Source organism: Crocodylus siamensis, chromosome 2 (genome assembly GCF_052110815.1).
Source record: "Crocodylus siamensis isolate JL-2025a chromosome 2, ASM5211081v1, whole genome shotgun sequence".
In the NCBI taxonomy this organism is placed as follows: Eukaryota; Metazoa; Chordata; order Crocodylia; family Crocodylidae; genus Crocodylus; species Crocodylus siamensis.
Window position 1 is genome coordinate 174,847,661 of NC_143396.1, and position 20,373 is coordinate 174,868,033.

Below are 20,373 nucleotides of genomic sequence, written 5' to 3' on the forward strand. Positions count from 1 at the left end.
TCCCACCCGTGGGCTGCATTTCGATCTAGCCCAGGTGTTTTCAACCTTTTTGGAGGTGGGAGGGGCATGGCCATACACATAGGGGCAGCAACTGCCACATGCAAGCTTCCCTTGCATCTGGCCAGGTGGGCAGTGCCTGTGTGGCAGCACAAGATGGTATGTGGCAGTGTTGCATCCCCACCTGCCTGTGTGTACTGCCTAGGGCCTTCTCAAGTACCCCCTGCACATCCCTGCAACCCCTGATCTAGCCCGTCTGTCTCTGGCAGTGGCCAGTAATAGATGCTTTAGAGCAGGAGTGTCAAACTCAAATGAGTTCATGAGCCAGATTCAGACCATGGAGCTTTTCATGGGCCAGGCTACCTACTTCTGGGTGTGGACTGCAGAACTTCTTACTGTGGCTATCAGAACTGCTGTGTCAAGGCAGCCAGCACACAAGAGTCAATGTTCCTTGCCACCCTGCTGCCAATTTGTGTGTCTGGCTGTAATCAAAAACTAGAAGTGTGGTGTTCAGGAAGGGATAAAGTGTTAATTCCCTAGATGTTGCCTACACTGGGTGCACAGTGGAACTAGGACAGTGGTTCTCAACCAGAGTGCCTTGAGATCCTTTCAGGGGTTCTGTAGGGTGCTACACAGTGTTAACACCATTAGGTTTACTAACACAATTCATAAGATAAATACAGAGATTTCAAATAGAAAACTGGTCTTCCTCAGTTCTTTGCAAGAGAAACTTTTATTATTTTTCTGTAGGCATAAAAAGATTGGAAACTAACAGCTGGCATTTTCCAAGGGGTGCTTTGAGTTTGTCTAAAGATGTCTTGGGTCTAAAAGGTTGAGAACCACTGCTCTAGGAGCTGTGGTGAGAAGCTCTGTAGGCCCAATCCAAAGGTGATTCATCTGGCCAGAGAGAGAAGTACTGTGGGCCGAACGTCAAAGGAGGGTTTATGAATGGGGCTTATCTAGAATCACGCATCCTCTGTCATACCATCCCTGGCACTAACTATCAACTTGAGTTTTGTTTTTTGTTTTTTAAAAAAAGGTTGATAACATTTTTGTTTCATGTCTGCTGTCAATCTCAAAATGTACATGCTGTTTCCAGCTTGGCACTGTCTATGGTGCAGAGTCCCAATCTACATAGAATTTGAATTGAATGCATGATCTGATATGACTATTCAAATAAATACAGCACAAGGGAGTTTAAGGGAGATAGGCCAGAATAGACAGTATTTGCAGAATATCCAATATGTTTGTTAACAGTGTATAGGGGCCATGTATAGCTGTAATGCATGCTACCAAAGTATTTTTAGGCCATATTTCTTCAAGCAAGTGAAAAATATATCCCTCTTTTAAAAAAATCATGAAAACATGCACTGATCTTATTCTTTGAAAGATCCGTGTTGCAGTGCGTCTGAGTATAAAAGAGATCTGAAAGGGGAACCTCACTGGGGTGGGAGAGGACACCTACTTACTCACTGCCAATTTCAAAACCAGCCAAAATGAGCTTTCAAAAAAACCCAAAAACCCCAGAATGTTTCACTCTCAGTTGAGAGTAAAATATAAAAAACTTAAGAAAAAATAGTTTCTAGAACTAGTTACCACATCTATCTGATTTTAGAAATTTATAAGGATAAATACATTTTTGTTTATACTTCAGTAATCTGATGTCAGTGTTCTGATAGCTACAGTAAGCAGTTTGGGCAAGTAATGTGAATAAACCTGTGAAATGAGTAATACAAGAATGCAACTGCTAGTTTATCTATTTCTGGATGACTAACAGTAAAACTTAAGTATTATGTTGTGCTTTCTAGGAATATGTATTGATCTGAAGGCTGCTTTTTTATATGGGTGTGACCTAGTCACTTAACTTTGGCATAGTATTTAGAAAGCTTCCTAAATGGGTGCTGCAAAGGTACCTAGATCTTGAAGAGATCTCTGAGATTTGATAAGTGTAACTGTATTGTCATTTTTCAAGATGACACTAGCTTAGTGAAATCTTGTCTGAATGTGACATTGGGCTCTACCATGAAATGACAAGGATATATTTAATTGGGGAAATCCACCATTCTACTGCCCCACTTATGCCTGTATAACTGCCTAGTGTGGATGCTTTCTGAAACATCTGGTATGAAAACCTATATTTATATGGGTATAATTAGGCTGGTAAACTTCCTTGATTGGACAAAGCCTCACTTACTCAGTTTGTAGGTATTATCTAGAGGGAAATCCTCCAGCAGGAACCCATAAGTATGTAACGACGGTGCGGATCTATTCAAACCAAAACTTTCTTCCACTAGAAGAACAACAAACACTTGAGTTTCCATCAAGTCCCTGAGAGCAATCTCTGTCAGTCACATGTCAATGGTAATTAGGACTGCCACCTATCACTACCTTACCAAGACGAGATAAATAGAGGCCACTCTTTATTTTAAATGTTCTATATCTGTTGTAAAGCTTACATTCTGTTGTGTGTTTGGAGACTGAAATTTGAAGAATCTCTGTTATGTTTTGTGGGCTTTGTTAAAATTTCTAGAGTAAAGAATGTAAGTTGTGCTGTTTGCCACTTTCATAATGGATAATGGATCCTTCTTATTGCTCTTAATGATTGAAATAGTCATGGGCTTTCTAGAGAGGAGCAGCTGCATTTATTTAGATCTCTGGGTGCCAGGGAAAAATGTAATTTTTCTCTCTATTTGTTCAATTTAGATGTATTGTCATCCAACATGCCTCATTAGTGTGAAAGCGTATCTTGGAAATAGTGCCAGCCTAATGAAATCTGCTCGTTGTCACTAAGTATTGACAGTCTGTATAGCTATGTTTGGTAATCCAAACCATTATTCCCACCTTAAAGCAGGCTGAGTGCTTCCACCTTGTGTGTCCTAAATTATATTTAGGTGAATGTTGGTATCCAGCATCATACAAAAGCCCAAGTGGGGTACTAACCTGAGTCTCTTTGTTTGAAATAATTGTAGGTGGTTTTGTGCTTTTGTGTCCATGTGCATGTGTATACTCAGGAAAAACTCAGAACTCTGGGAGAATCGGAGCAGTTGAACAACCTCTCTGTTTTTCCAGTGCAAATTCTGGACTCGGAGAGAGGTTGTCCATTAGTGCTTTTTGTTTTAATTAAAAGCAGCTGATCATCACAGGTACAGCTAAATGTGATATTTTATATGATAACTAGTAAATGATACAAAGAAGAAAAACATGGTTTTGTTTGCTTACCGTTGTAATCATTAGCTCTTTTTAATAAATAATTTTGCATGGTGATTAGATGCTTTTAATGGTCAGGTCCAAAAAAGTGATGTAATTGCATATCTGTATTTCATTATGGTAAGGTCAACCAACCCATTACAATGGGTTCTTAAATCTGTTCGGAGTCGTCTTGAGGACAAAGCCAGTCCAGAGTGTCCTGTCCTAAATTTCCCTCCACTTTTTTTTACTGCCTCCATATCTTCAGATAACTCAATGGTATTATTTGCAATATGCTTCCCATTGCATTCTGAATAACTTTTATCTTTGTTTTGTGGTATGACAGTTATCAAAAGGTCTAAACGTTTATATTTATGTTAAATCTCCAGTCATTACCTGTCAAGCGGCCTTTTTTTTTTTTAATTAAAAATCTTTTTTTGCAAGTATTTTCAGTTATTAGCCATACAGTTGTCCAGAATCATTAAAATATTTGCAGTTTGGTAATAAGGTGCCTAAAATAATTATTATTTAATATATATTTCATCTACTTAATTGCATGACACATTTTAACCAAAGATTTAAGGCTCTCAGTTTTTTCCAAAATACGATTAGCGCATTGAAAATCATGTAGTCCTTTTGCTACTGTGCAGTGCGTTAACTAATGATACAATTAGAAAGCTGTTATATATATATATATACTGGGCATTTAAACTAAGACCTGGAGGTTTCATATTTCATAACTTAAACGTATGTCTTTTTCTTACAGTCCATCTACCTAAAAAGTAAACAAACGTGTGTAAATACAATTCTAGAGTTATTTGGGATGGGGGCACTTTCCTGCAAATCACATGTTTGCATGGATCATGATACAGCGGTGTGCAGAAGTAGTAATGGTTGGCTTATATTATGAATTATCAATGCCAAAGGCATATAGACTGTAAGTAGAAATGGGGGTATGCTTCCCATTTACATACTGTGGATTTTCTGCTCTAATTGTGATACTACTTATTACTGGCCCATTGAGCCAAACGTAATTTTTTTACATGGACCAGTAGCATAAGTGGTAGCCTGAGGCCATTAGGCAACCACTGCTTTTAAACTCTGAATATTACATTTAAAAAAATCTATGTTAATTTTATCTCCATCATTTCTTACATGTTGTCAGTTGTATCTGTTGATCACATTTATTAATAGCTAGTGTTTACATCCAGACACATTCAGTTTAATGCCTGTTGTTTTTATTAGGTGATGTATCTGAAGAATAATTCATTTCTTTTTTATCATGTAAATATCCATTAGTTCTTAAATATTTGAGTTGTCTTTGTCTTGGAAGGTAGTCTCAAACTTTAATTATGGATCTACAGCTGATAAATTTTGTCCCATCATTTTCCAAAAGTTGTAATTAGCTGGAGCTTGCGCTATTTTTATCTTAGCAGTCCACATTTCTTGCTCTCACAGCATTCATTTCTAGAGAGAGAGAGTATGCCACCCATAAATTGAGATTCCAGTCTATTCAGTAGTGTCCGTTATTAGTTCCATTAGTTCAACAACAGTACACAGGCAATCCAGGAAGTTTTTTGGAGAGTGTTGGGGACAACTTCCTGGTGGAAGTTCTGGAGTGGCCAACTAGCCTAGGGGCCACGATCTTCTTGACCCGCTGCTCACAAACAGCAATCAATTGGTCGGGAATGTAATAGTGGGTAGAAACTTGGGCAGTAGTAGCGATCATGAGATGAATGAGTTCAGGACCCTGAGGAAAGGAAGAAATGGAGAGGAGCAAAGTAAGGACCCGGGACTTCAAAAAAGCAGACTTAGACTCACATAGGGAACTCACAGGTAGGATCCCCTGGGAAGCCTATCTGAGAGGGACAGGAGTCCATGACAGCTGACTGTACTTTAAAGAAGCCTTACTGAGAGTGCAGGAACAGAACATCCTGATGTGCAGGAAAACTAGCAAGTATGGCAGACGACCAGCTTGGCTTAGCAGGGAACTCTTCAGCAAACTAAATCACAAAAAGGCAGCTTATAAGAAGTGGAAACTTGGACAAATAACTTGGGAGGAGTATAAGAGCGTTGCTCAGGCATGCACTGATGAAGTCAGGAAGGCCAGAGTGCACTTGGAGTTGCAGCTAGCGAGGGACATGAGGGGTAACAAGAAGGGTTTCTACCAGTACGTTGACAGCAAGAGGAGGATCAGGGAAAGTGTGGCCCCTTACTGAACGAGAGAGGCAACCTTGTGACAGAGCATGTAGAAAAGGGTGCAGAAAAGACTGAGGTGCTCAATGCCTGCTTCACCTCTGTCTTCACAGGCAAGGTCAGCTTCCAGACCGATGCACTGGGCAGCACAGTTTGGGGAGGAGGTAAGCAGCCAGCAGTGGCAAAAGAACTGGTTAGGGACTATTTAGAAAAGCTGGACATGTACAGATTCATGTGGCCAGATAGGATGCACCCAAGGGTGCTGAGGGAGTTGGCTGATGTGATTGCAGAGCCACTGGCCATCGTCTTTGAAAACTCATGGTGATCAGGAGAGATCTCGGATGATTGGAAAAGGACAAAAATAGTGCCCATATTTAAGAAAAGGAAAAAGGAGAATCCAGAGAATTATAGACCAATCAGCCTCAACTCAGTCTCTGGAAAAATCATGGAGCAGATCCTTAAAGAATCTATTTTTAAGCACTTGGAGAGGAAGTTGATTAGGAACAGACGGCATGGATTCGCCAAGGGCAAGTCCTGCCTGACCAACCTGCTTGTCTTCTATAATGAGATGACTGGCTGCGTGGATGCGGGAAGACCAATGGATATGGTATACGTTGATTTTAGCAAGGCTTTTGATACGGTCTCCCACAACATTCTTGCAGGCAAGCTAAGAAATTAGGGGTTGGATGAATGGACTGTAAAGAGGATAGAAAACTGGCTGGAGCATCAGGCTCAGGGGTAGTTATGAATGGCTCAGTGTCTGGTTGGCAGTTGGTATCACGTGGAGTGCCCCAGGGGTCGGTCCTAGGGCTGGTTTTGTTCAGTGTCTTAATCAAAGACGTGGAAGATGACATGAAGTGCACCCTCAGCATGTTTGCAGATGACACCAAGCTGGAGGGAGTAGTAGATATGCTGGAGGGCAGAGCTAGGATTTAGAGTGACCTGGACAAATTGGAGGATTGGGCCAAAATAAATCTCATCAGGTTCAGTAAGGACAAGTGCAAAGTCCGCCACTTAGAACAGAACAATCCCATGCACCAGTACAGGCTGGGGGCTGACTGGCTGGGCAGCAGCTCTACAGAAAAAGATCAGGGGGTTACTGTGGACAATAAGCTGAATATGAGCCAACAGTTTACCTTTGTTGCTGCTTTGGTAGGGGTGTTGCGAGCAGGTCAAGGGAAGTGAGTATTCCCCTCTATTTGGCACTGGAGAGGCCACATCTGGAGTACTGTGTTCAGTTTTGGGGCCCCCACTACAAAGAGAATGTGGACAAATTGGAGCAAGTCCAGTGGAGGGCAACAAAAATGGTTTGAGGACTGGGCACATGACTTCTGAGGAGAGGCTGAGAGAACTGGGCTTATTTAGTTTGGAGCATAGAAGACGGGATTGAATAGCAGCTTTCGACTACCTAAAGGGAGGTTCGAAAGAGGATGGAGCTAGACTGTCAGTGGTGGCAGATGATGGAACAAGGATCAAAGGTCTCAAGTTGCAGCAAGGGAAGTTTAGGTTACATATTAGGAAAAATTATCTCACTAGGAGGGTAGTAAAACACTAGAACAGGTTACGCAGAGAGGTGGTGGGAGCTCCCTCCTTGGAGGTTTTAAAACCCAGCTAGACAAAGCCTAGGCTGGGATGATCTAGTTGGGGATGGTTCTGCTTTGAGCAGGCAGTTGGACTGACCTCCAGAGGTTCTTTCCAACTCCTAATTTTTTATGATTCTATGATTAGTTTCTAGTACTAATGTTGTTGTAAGGAATGCCTTTCACTAAAAGCATGCATGAATGTTACAAGGAGTTTTTTTTTCTATTTAAAGGTTTGAGTTCTTCCTGTTGCTCTCTTGATCTAACAGGGCTTTTTTGTTACTAGTTTAGTGTTGAACACGGTAAATCCTAGGCTTTGAATTAATATACCATATTTACTCTACTTGGATCTAAAAACGGAGTGTATGTTTTTTTTTTGTTTTTTGTTTTTTTTCCCCCAGCCAGCTTGAAGGAATAAAAAGCCTTGTGTTGGAGTCCGGTACTAACCTGGGGCAGGCAGCGGCTAGCTCAACTCTGGCTCTGGCCAGGGGCTTGGGGCTGAAGCTGTAGCTGTAGCTGAACTGCTGCTTGCCCTGGGCTGGGCTGGCTTGTTTGGCAGGGGAGGAGGCTTCCAGCTGGGGAAGCATTCGTGGGAGGGGGCACGGAAGACCTGCCTGTACAGCTTGGAGGGAGTGTGGGGGATACTGCAACCTGTATATCCTCCACCCTACCCAGCTGCCCACTTTCTCCATTACCTTCTATTCTTATTCCAGTCCCTCCAGCCCCAAGCTGGTTTGGCTGGGAGCTTCCACCACTTCTGCCTGGCCAGGCCAGGCTGGGGCCACTGCTGCTGCTGACTGTCATCATTGTCTGTGTCGTCCCTGTCCCTGTCCCCTCCATCCGTCCCCCACCCCGGTTGCTTTCCTTACCACAGCAGTTGGGGGCGGGGGGGCAGGAATTTAAGATGACTTCCCATTAATTAGATTCTGTAGGTGGAAAATGATAGTGTATACAATTTTTCATGTATAGAATCTAATTACTGGGGGTTGTCTTGAATTCACCTGATTACTGGTCTTAATTTGTCTTAAATTCATCTTGGATTGAAGAAAATATGGTAGGGTCCAATCCTTGCATGTTCATCCAGTATCTCAGAGGCAGATGTCTTGGGAGCACATCAGACTCTTTAGTGCAATGTTGTGAACTTGGATTAAACCTGGAGTGTTTTGTATCTAGCAGCATTAAAGGATGTTGTGGTGCTGAAATCTTCCAGTAGTTTAGTCACTTGTGTGATCTTTTGTAGAGCTTAGAGATCTTTCTAGGTATCTCTTGGATAAAGTAATCACCATTTCCAGGAGGGCTAACTGTTTTCAAGTCAGTGTAGCTGCCTGTGCTGGAGATTAAAGTGTAATGTTAAAAGTTGAAACTTAGTCAGTCTTCTCAAAAAAACTCCCAAGCATTAAGCCTGCTTATGAGCTTTTTTTCTTACCAATTTTGGTGGCTTAACAGTTGCATTAATCCTTTATTTTTCCTTCTCTTGCATTGTTCTGTGAAAGACCTGCATAAACAGAAGGAACCATCCAGGACCCTTATTGCCAGGCAGCTCCTGATTGTCCTCATATATACATAGTTGAATGAGCAGAATGTAAAACAGGCATTTGAGGTCTGAATCATTTACAGCACTGGTGTCAAACTCTTCCTGGGCCAGTTCTGGACTGCAGGGGCTCTTCCCAGGCTGGATCTTTGGGAACACGCTGAAGCAGCGGTGTGTACCCAGGGCTGGGCAGCTTCATGGAGCCACAAATGGGCAGTAGCACAGACCTGAATCCATGGGTGTGCAGGAACAAACATGGGTATAACTATGCATGGCAGCCCCCCAGCTCTACACCACTGTCTGAACATGGCTCCCTGCAGCTGTATTCCCCAGGCTCTCCTGCTGTCCAGCCAGAGCTCCATGCTGCTACATGCCTTTGGTTCGTCACCAACATATGCCCTTGACTCTGTACTGCCCCAGTATGGCTCTGTCATTGCACACCCTTGACTTTGCGCTGCCACTTGCCCCGGCACTACTGACTGGGCCAGGTTCTATGCTGCTGCCTGAATGTGTGGTTCCATGCAGCCACACACCCCTGGCTCCATGCCGCTGCTTGGTGGTGCAGAGCTCTGGTTGGTCTGCGATGCCAGGGGTGTGCAGCAATGCAGAGCCAAAGGCATGTACTTTCAGTAGCCCTCTGGACTACTGGTGGGCCAGATACAGTGGTTCCACTAGTGAATCTGGCCTGCAGGCCATATGGTTGACACACCTGATTTACAGCCTGGCTACAATTTAATTTGAGGAGATCATGACTGGCTGACCTCTTAGGTCAAGGTAGGTTACAAAATTTGTTTTACCTAAAATCTGTATTAGTTGCTGAAGCTCTATGTGCATGATAGAAATGAAGCTCTTCCCTCTCACCCACAACCTCCTGCCCCTCCTTCCTGCCTGGATGTCAAATATGTCCCCCCACACTTTCTGGAATAGAGATGACAGGTTTACTTATTCTGTTTCAAAGCTTCTGCTGCTGTAAATGAGTGCATAGGGCAAATAATCCAAAATAAATTTTAGTGGTGGCTTCAGCTAGGTCCTGTAGGTTCAAGTCCAAAAATGTATAAGTGTGATGCCAGAGAAGCTGATAACTCCCAGAGCTTATCATTGAGGTTAAATTTGCTGTTTTAATATTCACTTTTAAAATCAAGAGCTCGTATCTTCAGGTATGCAGGTTGTAGCTGTAGAGGAAAAAACAATCGGGGCTCATAGTAGAGGTGATATCTTTTATTAGACCTCCAAGATTTTTGCATAAAAATTATTTAATTACAAGCTTTCGGACATAAACACCCTTCATCAGTCATTGGAAAAAAGATTGTAAAAGTCTTCTTTCTAGCCAGGACTTTTACAATCTTTTCTCTAATGTCTGATGCATGGGTGTTTGTGCCCAAAAGCGTGCAATTAAATAATTTTTTTTGCAAAAATCTTGGTGGTCTAATAAAAGCTATTGTCTCTACTATAAGCCCCAAACTCATACCTTTTTGATTCTAAGCATTTTGGTATGGGTACCTGATTGTCTGCAAGTTATCATGCAAATTTAAGATGGCATAGTAATTTACATTAAAGCCAGTAAGCATTAAAAAACAATGTTGTTGATACCATCCTGTTTTGAGCTTAAACTTAATTTGTTGACATGCAGAACTTTCTTGTGTTTTGATGTAAGTATAAATCCATTAAATACTACACGCTAGCGAGTACTGAATTGGTTCCTTGACTTTCAAAAGCCTATAGTTTCAATTTTGTTGATAGTGTGATAATCTGTGTATGCCCTTATAACTAACTCTCCTACTAGATTTTTTCCCCTTCAGAAATTGTGCTTTAAAATTTATATCCCCATGTAGCATTACTTTTTTTGTATATTTTATTTCTACTAGGTATTGAAACTGAAAATATTCTTCCCCTACTTCTTCAAGCCTTTTGAAAAGTGACTAAATGCACCTGGGTCAGGCTGTTTGTGGGTATGAAGTGGCTGGGAGAATCCAAGAACATGGTGGTGAATGGCAGGAGAAGTGGAGGCAAGCTGTCTAACGAACATCCGCAGAATCAGTCCAAATTGCAGCACACTGGAAAGGAGAATCCAAAGACTGGCAAAAATGTAGTTGAGAGGAGATCAAGCAGATGTATGTACATATTTGTGATTTGGTATTACGATATGAAGCATAGTGTCTTATTAATGTGTCAACTTTTTTAATTTTCCAAAATGTTGATAACTAAATCTTTTTTTATGAAGAAGACTGTACTTTCTCCCCTCCCACCCCATGGTTTCCAACAGAATTTTTTTTCTTCCTGTCTGTAAGTATTTACCATTACCATTTCCTCAGGGGAAAAAGATGAAATTCAATTGAAAGGTTAAATTCAAATGTTTTGATGTAGTTTTAGTTTGAATGGGAGAGAGAAAGTGGGAGGCAAACAGAATGCCTAATCTGTGGTGCGTAAAAACAAACATTGTTTCAGATTGGATTATGGATGTATTCTAATTTAATAATTTGCCCAGAAATCTTAAGAATTGGCCTGTAGGAAAGAAAATAAGGGATTCTGCATCTGCACAATTAATTGAGGATTAGGCATAAATCAGTTGGCATATAAAGCCATGGTATAGACCTCTCCCTATTCTCCTTGTTCTAGAAAAATGGAAGCATTATAAGCATGAATCTGGAGAAGTTGTAAAAATGCAGATCCAGAGCATTCTGTTAGGACCTTCCCTTTGTTTCTTAATGGGGTTAGCTAGAATTGACTGAATTCTAAATGATTTCTCCATGTTTTGTAAAGAAGCTCAGAGTCATGGATATGTGCTTAGGATAGAGACCACATCCTTTGTCCTCAATTCTTTTCTTTATCTAGTCCCTTCATGCAGAGAAAGCATGCTGTTGGTTAGGGTTGTGCAAAATTTCAACAAGTTTCATTCTGAAGCTGTTTCGACGCATTCCGAGCTTGAAACAGCGAAGTCGAAATAAAATGAAAGGCTTTGGAACAGCTTTGAAATGAAACACAAGGGCACTTGAAACATTATGAAAGTTTTGAAACACTTTGGGTTTCGAAGCCAGGCTTGCTTAAAGCTAAACAGAAACTAAGAAGAGGGAGGGGGGAAGGACTGCTCTGATATTGACATCTAGCTCCTCGTTCAATTCTCCAGCTCCCAGTTCAATTTCCCAGCTCTTCCCAGGAGGGCTGCAGGGCTGTGCCAGATTCCTTCCGGGTGGAGCGGACCCCCAGAGGTTCAGGCTGCCTATCCCGGTGGTGGGTGCAGGCTGTGCCCAGCACCGGACAAGATTACTGCACAGCCCGACAGACCTCCCGGGGCTGCAATTCCCCCGGATCTCCGTGTTGGATGAGAGGAGGCTGCCGCTGCCAGCAAGTGTTGGGACTTTTGATTTGAACGGTTTGAGGTGCAGTTTCCCAGAAACCTCTGCACCTATCTCCTTGAAACTTGGCAGGCTTCATGCCCTCAGTAGGTGCTACCATCCCCACAATTTTCATCCAAATCAGGCAAGAAATGACAGTTACAGGCATTTTCGTGATTCCCCATTATAGCCTGTGTTCGAAACAATGAAACAGTTTCAACAAAACAAAATGGAACAGTGCTTCGAAACAGTATCCCATCAAAACAGTGAAACAAGTAGAAACTAAACAGTGCTGTTTCGCACAGCCCTGCTGTTGAGAGTCCATACTGATAGGATTGGGTCTGTTGTTTAAAAGGCTTTGCGTTGTCTGAGATCTAGTATTCCCCTTTTCCTGGTTTTGGTGATGCTTTTAGTAGGATTGCCCTTCTTAAAGGACTTGAATGGTTTTCTGTTTTTGTTAGCCCTGACTCTTGCTCTTCTTTCCTTTTGCAGGTAGTGGTGCTTCAGGATTTGAGGGCCAGAGTCGTTACGTGCCTTCCTCTGGAATGTCTGCCAAGGAACTGTGTGAAAACGATGACCTAGCAACTAGTTTGGTTCTTGATCCCTATTTAGGTTTTCAGACCCACAAAATGAATACTAGGTAACTTTGCTTGCCTTTATTTGCATAGAAGAGAAAGCGTTTTGGTGATATAAACAAAGAGGAAATGTAGAGTTTCTTGTGTGTTTGAAAAATTGGTAATTTTTGTTTTTAAGGTGCTGTTGCTCTTGTAATTGGAACCTAGAGCAGTGGTTCTCAACCTTTGCAGGTTCAAGGCACCCCACCACCACTTTTTTCTGAATGTAGCAGCATCTCTGACTGAGGACTACTATTGGTGCTGCCCCAGCATACCTGAGTGCTTCTCAACTGGGTTCTGCTGTTAAGGACTGTGCAACTGCAGTGACACTAACCTGTGCTGCACAGTCAGCCTAGGATGGGCTGTGCCATATGTACATGCTCCTCCTGCATTTAGGCTCTGATTACCTTAAAGCAGGCAGGCGCTTCCTTGTGCTGTGCAGCTCTTTCTGGTCTGGTACCCCCAACGTTGCTCTTGAAAACAAGTGGATGGGACACTTCCCCTTGCACCTGTTTCTGGAGGGAGCATTGTGGCAGACAGAAAAGAAAGCCTCACAGCATGAGGCTGCACAGCAAAAGTTGCCTGCTGTAGGCTGATTAGAGCGCTGTAATACAGCAGGAGCACATGGGGCAGTTTTACCTGGCCGCTGCTGCCACAGCACCCTTGAAGGGGAAGTCACAACTCCCCAGTTAAGAACCACTGCCCTAGAGCATTACAACAGCACACATTTGCACCATTGTAGCTGGTATTTCTGTTAAGCCCTGTGGTCAAATTTCATCGTAAAACAGGACCTTAGACAGTTTCCTAGTGTAAGAATTAGTTGTTCAAAAGGATTTAAATAGTTAATCTTTTGAACTAATGCCCTGGAATAGGAAAGTAGATTTTTTTTTTTTTTAATTTTCACTTTATAAAAATGCCTGGGCATTAAACCTGAATATTGGTGACACGGACCTACAATCACAAACATATTCATGTAAACCTCCACTGCAGGGACAGCCAGCAGACTGGCATGTATATGTTCCTAGTGTACATATGAATGCATACAGAAGTCAGGTATGTATGTACATTTGCTCCCAAACCCAAGTTTTCAGATTAATACCTAAATTTCATGTGGATAAACATTTGATTTGTGGATATCTGTTATTTTTTTCCAGTCTACTACAGAGTACATGTGAAAATCTGTGAAATGCTTGTTTATTAGCAAAGACCTATGTTGCAGTAATTTTATTCTGTAAGCTTATTACAAAAATGCACACTATTGTAAGATGTTTAGGGCAGAGACTGCCTCGCATTGTACTGGCACAGTGGGCCCTTAATCTTGTTTGTGGTCTTCAAAAAGCATTTTTATTACAAATAATAAATAAGCAGACTGTTTAGCCAGTTCACATTAATATTTCCTTGGCTGAATATTTTGTTCATTTAAATCAAATTTCTAATCATTATTAGAATAATCTTTATCTAAATGAGTAAATCGTGTTACTAGGATATCGGTGTATTTTACTGGGTTGACTGGATCTTGAACATATAGAACAGGCCAGTGGGTGATGAATAAGGCAGCTAAGTTACTTTTGTTGCAGAGTAATACCAGTTAAGGTGCTGATGAGGCACTGCTGTACAAGTTGCACACTAGAATTATAAACAGATAATAGCATGTGATCAGAAGCTTGAACTTCCCAGTTCAAAAAAACTGTTTTTAGATTGCAGTGTATATCATCTTTAGGAAAGTTTGCATTGCATTGTTCATGGTCTCTCCATTGTATTGTGTTTTCACTCGCATGCTTTCCAGGTAGGTATTCTTACTGTGCCGATTACCACGTTGTCTAAGTATCTTCTGTAATCCGTATTCATGCTCCTGCATTTTGTTGCTTGGACAACAGTTAGTTGAGGAGTTTACATATATAACTAATCCTGTAGCTTCTTGTCAAGGAAATTGTTCCTCTTTTGCTTTTGTTTTATGATTTGAGGGCCTGACCGACTAGCCTCTTGAGCTTGTCAAAGTCGGCTTTTCTGAAGTCAGGGACTTCTATGTTGCTGACTGACTTGCCAGCTTTACGGTGGATGGTGAAGGTGATCAGCTTGTGGTCGCTGTCACCCAACTTCCCATCAATCACTAGGTCGCTGATTAGGTCGTCCCCCGTAGCCAGTACCAGGTCAAGCAGCGCTTTGCCTCTCGTTGGCCCGTAGACTTCTTGAGTCAGGTAGAGGTCATCCACACACGAGAGAGCTTTGCGCCCGCTCAGATTTAGCTGAGTGATCTTCCCAGGAGATGTGCGGGTAATTGAAGTCACCCATGAGTTGGTGATTTGACCATATGATTTAACCTGGCTAGCAGTATTGGCTGTGTACACATGTACTGACATTCTGATAGTTAATCTGACTTAACTTTTTTAAGTCGACTTAACCGTCAGAGCATACACGTGTATGTGGAGTAGAGTTGACTTAAATGTGGTGCAACATGATATACCTGTGAGGTGTATTATCTTGAGTCACATTAGTTAAGTCATCTTAGCTCACAAGATGGCTGCCATCCATGTCAAGGAGCTGGACATGTATATGCTCTGACATGGCTTAACTTAAGTTGCCTTAGTTAAGTCGCATTATTTTAGTGTGTATACACACCCACTGAAACATGTAATGCAATTGCCCCATACTACTGTACCTGTAAAAACCCTTCTTGGAGCTGTGTGGTTGCCAGGTCTTTTTAAGCAGTAGCTGGCTGGTTGCTTATAAGAAGGTATAAAAGGCTGTTTTAATAAAAATCCCAGCACAAGTCAATATGGGTGTCTTCTCCACATCCTAAGGGTCCCAGAAAAGAGAGGTCTAGATGGATTCATGATCTGTCTAGAGATCGCTATTGGATATATCTGGCCAGTGTGCCACTTCAGAAGATTCTGATGGAGGGAATGTTGGAGGCTCAAACCACTAGATGTGCTGAGTTCAGCTTCTTGCCCATCAAAGTATCAGCATGAGTTAAGGCAGACTTTCTCTTAACTATTTTTTCACAAAGTTTTGTAGATGATCCATTGATGCTGTGAGCCAGAGTTCTGGAGAAAACCATTTCAGATGCATGGAGTTATTTATGTTCCTGTCAGATATAAACTTTGTTGCTTTGAACTCTTCTGCTATTGAAACGAAGCCTGTTCTTTGAGTATCTACAGCCAGTACCCTCTTAAGAGTTTACTTAGGGCACAGAAATATTTTGGGTGATTCTTATGCATTTTTGACTTTTTTTAATTTTACCCTTTCTAGGGATACTATACATTTTGGTTCTCATAGTGCTGTGTCTTCTGAGTAGGTGTCCTCTTCTTCATGGAGCGGTAACAAGAAACTATTCTCTTCAGATGGCAGCGTTTGCTCTGGGTTCTCTGAGCTATCTCTCCTCAGCTCCCAGGATCAGTAGTTCTACCTGATGCTTCTAAAAGAGAAAACAGTAGGACAGTTCTCAAAGGTTTCTCTATTGTGTCCCCTGATGAGTTTGTCCTTCTTTCTTTTAGAGGTCCTATCATCACCCAAGGTTTGACTGAATGTAGCTCATAAGATCTCTTTCATTACATTTTCCAAAATAAAGTTTTGTTTTGACATCTTGAATCTCTGAGAGAGCAGCCTTTCCTGCCCATGAAAGTCTACTGGAATTGCTAGAAGAAGCCTGGCAAAACCTTTGTTTCCTTGTGTGCATGTTCTAGAATAAGATCATAGAGCTAATCGCTCAGGATTTTGCTACATACTCGCTTGTAATTTTGTTTGCAGATGATTAATTAAAAGCTGGGGAAATGGCATTTTATCTCTCAGGTTAAAATATCTGAAAAGGTGATACTGTGGTGATAATTTGCAGCCCTGTTTCTAAAAACCTAGAACAGCTAGGCTTCTGTGGCCTAGTTTAATTCTTCCTTATAATTCAAGATGGCCTTTGGGAAATAGGTTTAAAAATCAGTTATTCAAGATCTTGAGACACAAGAAATCTGTATAAGTTCCTTTTTTATATGTACAATGAAGTTGCTCATAGCTATATCACTTTTGACTTTACAGTTCTAGTTATTTCTTGGCAGGTTGAAGTCAAAACAGTGGCATTTCTTTTTGGAGAAACTAGGGACAACTTTATTTTTAAATCTGTCTGAGTTGGATTAAAAAAAGGTAGAGCCAGGTCTTATTCCACATTTTGAGTTGTCTAAGTAGTATATTAGCATCTTGAGTTTGATCCTGTTCCGTTCCACTCAAGTCTGAAAAATCATTGTCTGCTGTTGTAACATGCCTTCATGTTAGTCTTAAGATTGAGTTAAAAAGCAATGAGCACCCAGTTGCCCTTCACCCAACTGATTTTTGTTTAAGCAGGGGCACATTTAGAGCCCACTTAAGGCCTTGTCTGCACTACAACAGCAGTGTGTCCAGGCCAGGATGAGCCTGCGCACATCTCACCTATTCACATCCACAGGTATACTCCCAGAAACCCAGAAATAAGTCAGTGGGGCTGTTCCAGGCTCATCCCTCTGCCCATTGTCAAGCTCTTGGTCTGAGAGGCCTTAGAAATGTCTGTTGTAGGTTCATCCAGAACAACCTCACCAGTAAACATCCATGGAGGCAGGATATTGCTGTGCCAGGTTTGGGGGTTACTCAGGATCAGAAGAAGCAGCTAGGATCCAAAGGGAGTATGTAGAGTCTAAGTGTAGGGAATCCAGGAGCCAGAAGATCTGTTTGGGGAACCAAGCTGAAGATCCACAGGGTTGGGCAGAGTGCGGGGTCAGGAGGCTAGCCAGGTTGGGTATCCTGGACATGAAATGAGTCGTCAGGAAGCCAAAGGATCAGGCCAAACCTGGGGGCTATGAGTAAGCTGGGTCAGGTACCCAGAGAGCCAGGAGAGGCCCAAGCCAAAGGTACAGTAGCATAGGTACATGGTTGGGCTGTGTTGCCTAGACCCATCCTTTTCAGGGGCTTATACTGGAAGAGATGAAAGGTCATCTGACCCTGGCTGACCACTCTAGTGGCAGGGAGTGGGTGGGTAGCTAGGCCCAGATGGAAAGTTTTGGCCACCTGTGTCTACCCCAATGCTCCACTGAGAAGGTTGCAGACTAGGCTGAGAATTTGTGCTAAGCTAAGCAGGCCAAGGCTCCAGGTTCAAGACTATGACCTAACAGACATACTTGAGCCCCTTTAGTGCTGGGACATGCCATTACTGTTGTGCTGTAGATAAACTTGTGTATCTTATTGGCGGAATAGGTTGTTGCCTTGCTATCATCTTTTAGGATCTGTAAGCTTCAATTTCAGGAGTACTGGAACTGCCTGCCACTAGAGTCTCATATAACACTTTGTTTCCTGTAGGTCTTACTCACTCCCACCTCAGCAAAATGTGTCTAGGCAGTAACTTAGACTTGATTTTTTAATTAAATTTGTAAGACTCTGATTTTCACCATTTTTCCTTTTCTCTCATGTAACCGTTTTGCTCCAGGTTTTCTAGTGGTGGGAACCCATTCCTGCAGACTGAGCAGCCCTATGTAAGTCAGGGATTCACTCTTCAGTTTGAAGCCATGCCAGAATCCAAGCTTTCACTCTTGCCTTCTTCAGCGAGCCTTCTTTCAGAGTGCTGGAAAAAGTAATCTTTGCTCTATTGAAAATATGGTAATTAGAGGTGATGTCATAACTGACTTGTAATACTTCTCATTTTCCAAAGGAATCAGTAATCTGCATTCCAGTTGGACACCTGGACACTTCCAAATTGAATATCAACTAAGGGTCCTCTAATTCTACCTGGCTCTTATGAGGAGCATAATTCCTACTGTCAACCTTTGGGACTAGTTCAGGATCCCTTCCTCTCAAGACTCTTGTTTCCATGTCTTGATGAGGGAAGGACATGGGAAGTACTTCAGATTCCTAGCAGGCAGTACTGCTACAGGGCAGTGCTCTTTTGTGCTGGCAGCAGTTTCCTGTGTGTTGTAACTACTGCCAAGCACTTGGTGACAACTGATCTGTCTTACTGATGTGTTTTAAAAATGTAGCTGTACCTTGTCTGTCTCATAATTGCTCAGTTTTATAGCAAGATAGTTGACACCCTGTGGGAAACTAACTCTTTTTTAAATACCTCTGTCTGAGAATGGTGTAGTCCTTTGCTGGATACAGGCCAGGCTGTCATATTTTAGTTGTAAATGTACATAAGCCAAATGCGTAAGTTTCCTTTCATAAAAGTGAGATGCAATAATTTGTCTCCTCTTGGCCCTTCTGGCACAGTTCCTGGGCACAGAGTCCCTATCTGTTCACCTTTTAAAAGAAATGGGGTTTTGTTGTTGTTGTTTAAGCTGCCCTAGTTCTGCACTTTTTCGTGCTCCTGCACTTCTTTTCTTTTTGGTCCTTGGAAAATTTAATAGAGCATGGAGGTAGACTCATAAATATTTAAGATTTACTTACTCTCAGGTGGATGTAGTCTCTGCTTGTTTTCTGTATCCCCAACAAAGCTCTTGGATTACTGTCACAGGACAGGTTCAGATGCTTTGTTCTGGAAATAGATCCAGCTAGGGCAGTCACAAACCTTTAAGGATTTTTTTTTTACCTACAACCATTCAGCCAGATGATCACCTGCTTGTTTCTAACACCTGTTGCAGTGCTGCAGATGTGATCCCTGCAATAGTGTAGGAACCTGATGTACAAATGAAGTGTTCACAGCTTGAACTAGGTCAAAAGTTTCTTGAGTTGGACAGTGTTAGAAACCATTGAAGGTGGTGCCCTTCTCATTCTTGCTTGCATACTTGTGGGCTCTAATCAGGGCTGGGTTCTGAACAGGCAGTGTGAAGCTCAGTCACTTTTGAATCGGGAGGCAGTTGTGCTTTTGAAAAAAAGCGGGGGAGCCACTGCATCTGGCAAGGGAAAACGATAGGCAACCTAAGATGACTTGGTGCAAGTCTTTAAGTGGTCACTCAGACTTTAAGTGGCTTGTCCGTTTGTAGTTTGGGGCCATCCAAATATGGCCTTCCTTACCAATCAAAACAAGTGTCCCAAATTCTGCTTGAGAGCACAGCACAGTTAGATTGCCTTAGCTTTTGCAGTAGGAAAGAAGACTTTGTTACTCCTTACAGTTGGAATATTACAGAAGATGTAACAATTCTGAGCTATACAGACTGTTCTCAAAGCTTCTGGCTGTGTCTAAAATCTGTCTAGTTACACTTCCCCAAAGTGAAAATCTTGTCTCTGTGAATCACCCTGGTATTCTGCTAAGACCTCACTGAAGTGGCTTCACACACAGTGGCCAGCACAGCTCATCGGTTTTTCTAGGCCAAGTTGTCTTCTGCTTGACTGACAAGTTCTAACCTAAACTTTTGGAGTCTTGGAAGAAAACAAGTTAGGGAGTGCTGTGCTGCCATACAGAGCTACTTAAAAGGTTTGTTCTTTCTTGTTCTGATCCAGTTGGACTTCGTCTAAAAGGTCTCCTTAGTTATTTTGAAGACTTGCTGAGGTTCATAATGTTTATTTTTCTGGGCATGGCAGTAGCTTATAAAATGGTCTTTCAACTAATATACTCCCATCTTGAAACCTTAACAGATACAAGAGCTTACAATATGGCAATAACTAAACTTGTGGAAGGATCCGTTAAGCTAGTTTTGATGCTATCCTCTGTATTATCCTGTTTCTCTGATCCTGGAGTTGCCAACCCTGGCCAGCCCACATTGTCCATATTCTACAAAGATAAACTATTAATATTTCTGACTATTATAGTTACGGATTTTCCATCATCTTTACTGCTCTGCTCCCCTTCTTGCTAGGGGTGTCCATCCCACCCTGCAGAATGTGAGGCCAGGTTGTAATGGCTCTGAGAACCGCTAGGGAGCCAGCACTTTATTTTTAGGCAGTGTTTTTTGTTTTTTTTAAACCTGGTGATTCCTCACCAAAATTGTGGGAATAGCCATTTTCATGGGGTTTATGGAAGCTGCCTCTTTTGCAGTTCCTGCAGAATCACA

General features: G+C 42.0%; 1 protein-coding gene across 3 annotated transcripts in view; it reads left to right on the top strand.

Annotated features, from left to right (window-relative positions):
* Window positions 1-20,373, top strand: part of KMT5B (lysine methyltransferase 5B) — a 45,043-nt gene that overhangs the window by 5,601 nt on the left and 19,069 nt on the right. For 2 of the 3 annotated variants that reach the window (XM_090032366.1, XM_090032367.1), the window contains exons 2-3: window positions 10,356-10,601; window positions 12,315-12,462. In XM_090032366.1, coding sequence (XP_089888492.1) covers window positions 10,442-10,601; window positions 12,315-12,462 — 308 coding nt within the window. In that variant the 5' untranslated portion in view covers window positions 10,356-10,441. Of the gene's footprint in view, window positions 1-10,355; window positions 10,602-12,314; window positions 12,463-17,899; window positions 18,021-20,373 lie in introns of those variants that run through there. The other variant, XM_090032368.1, reaches the window with a different exon arrangement.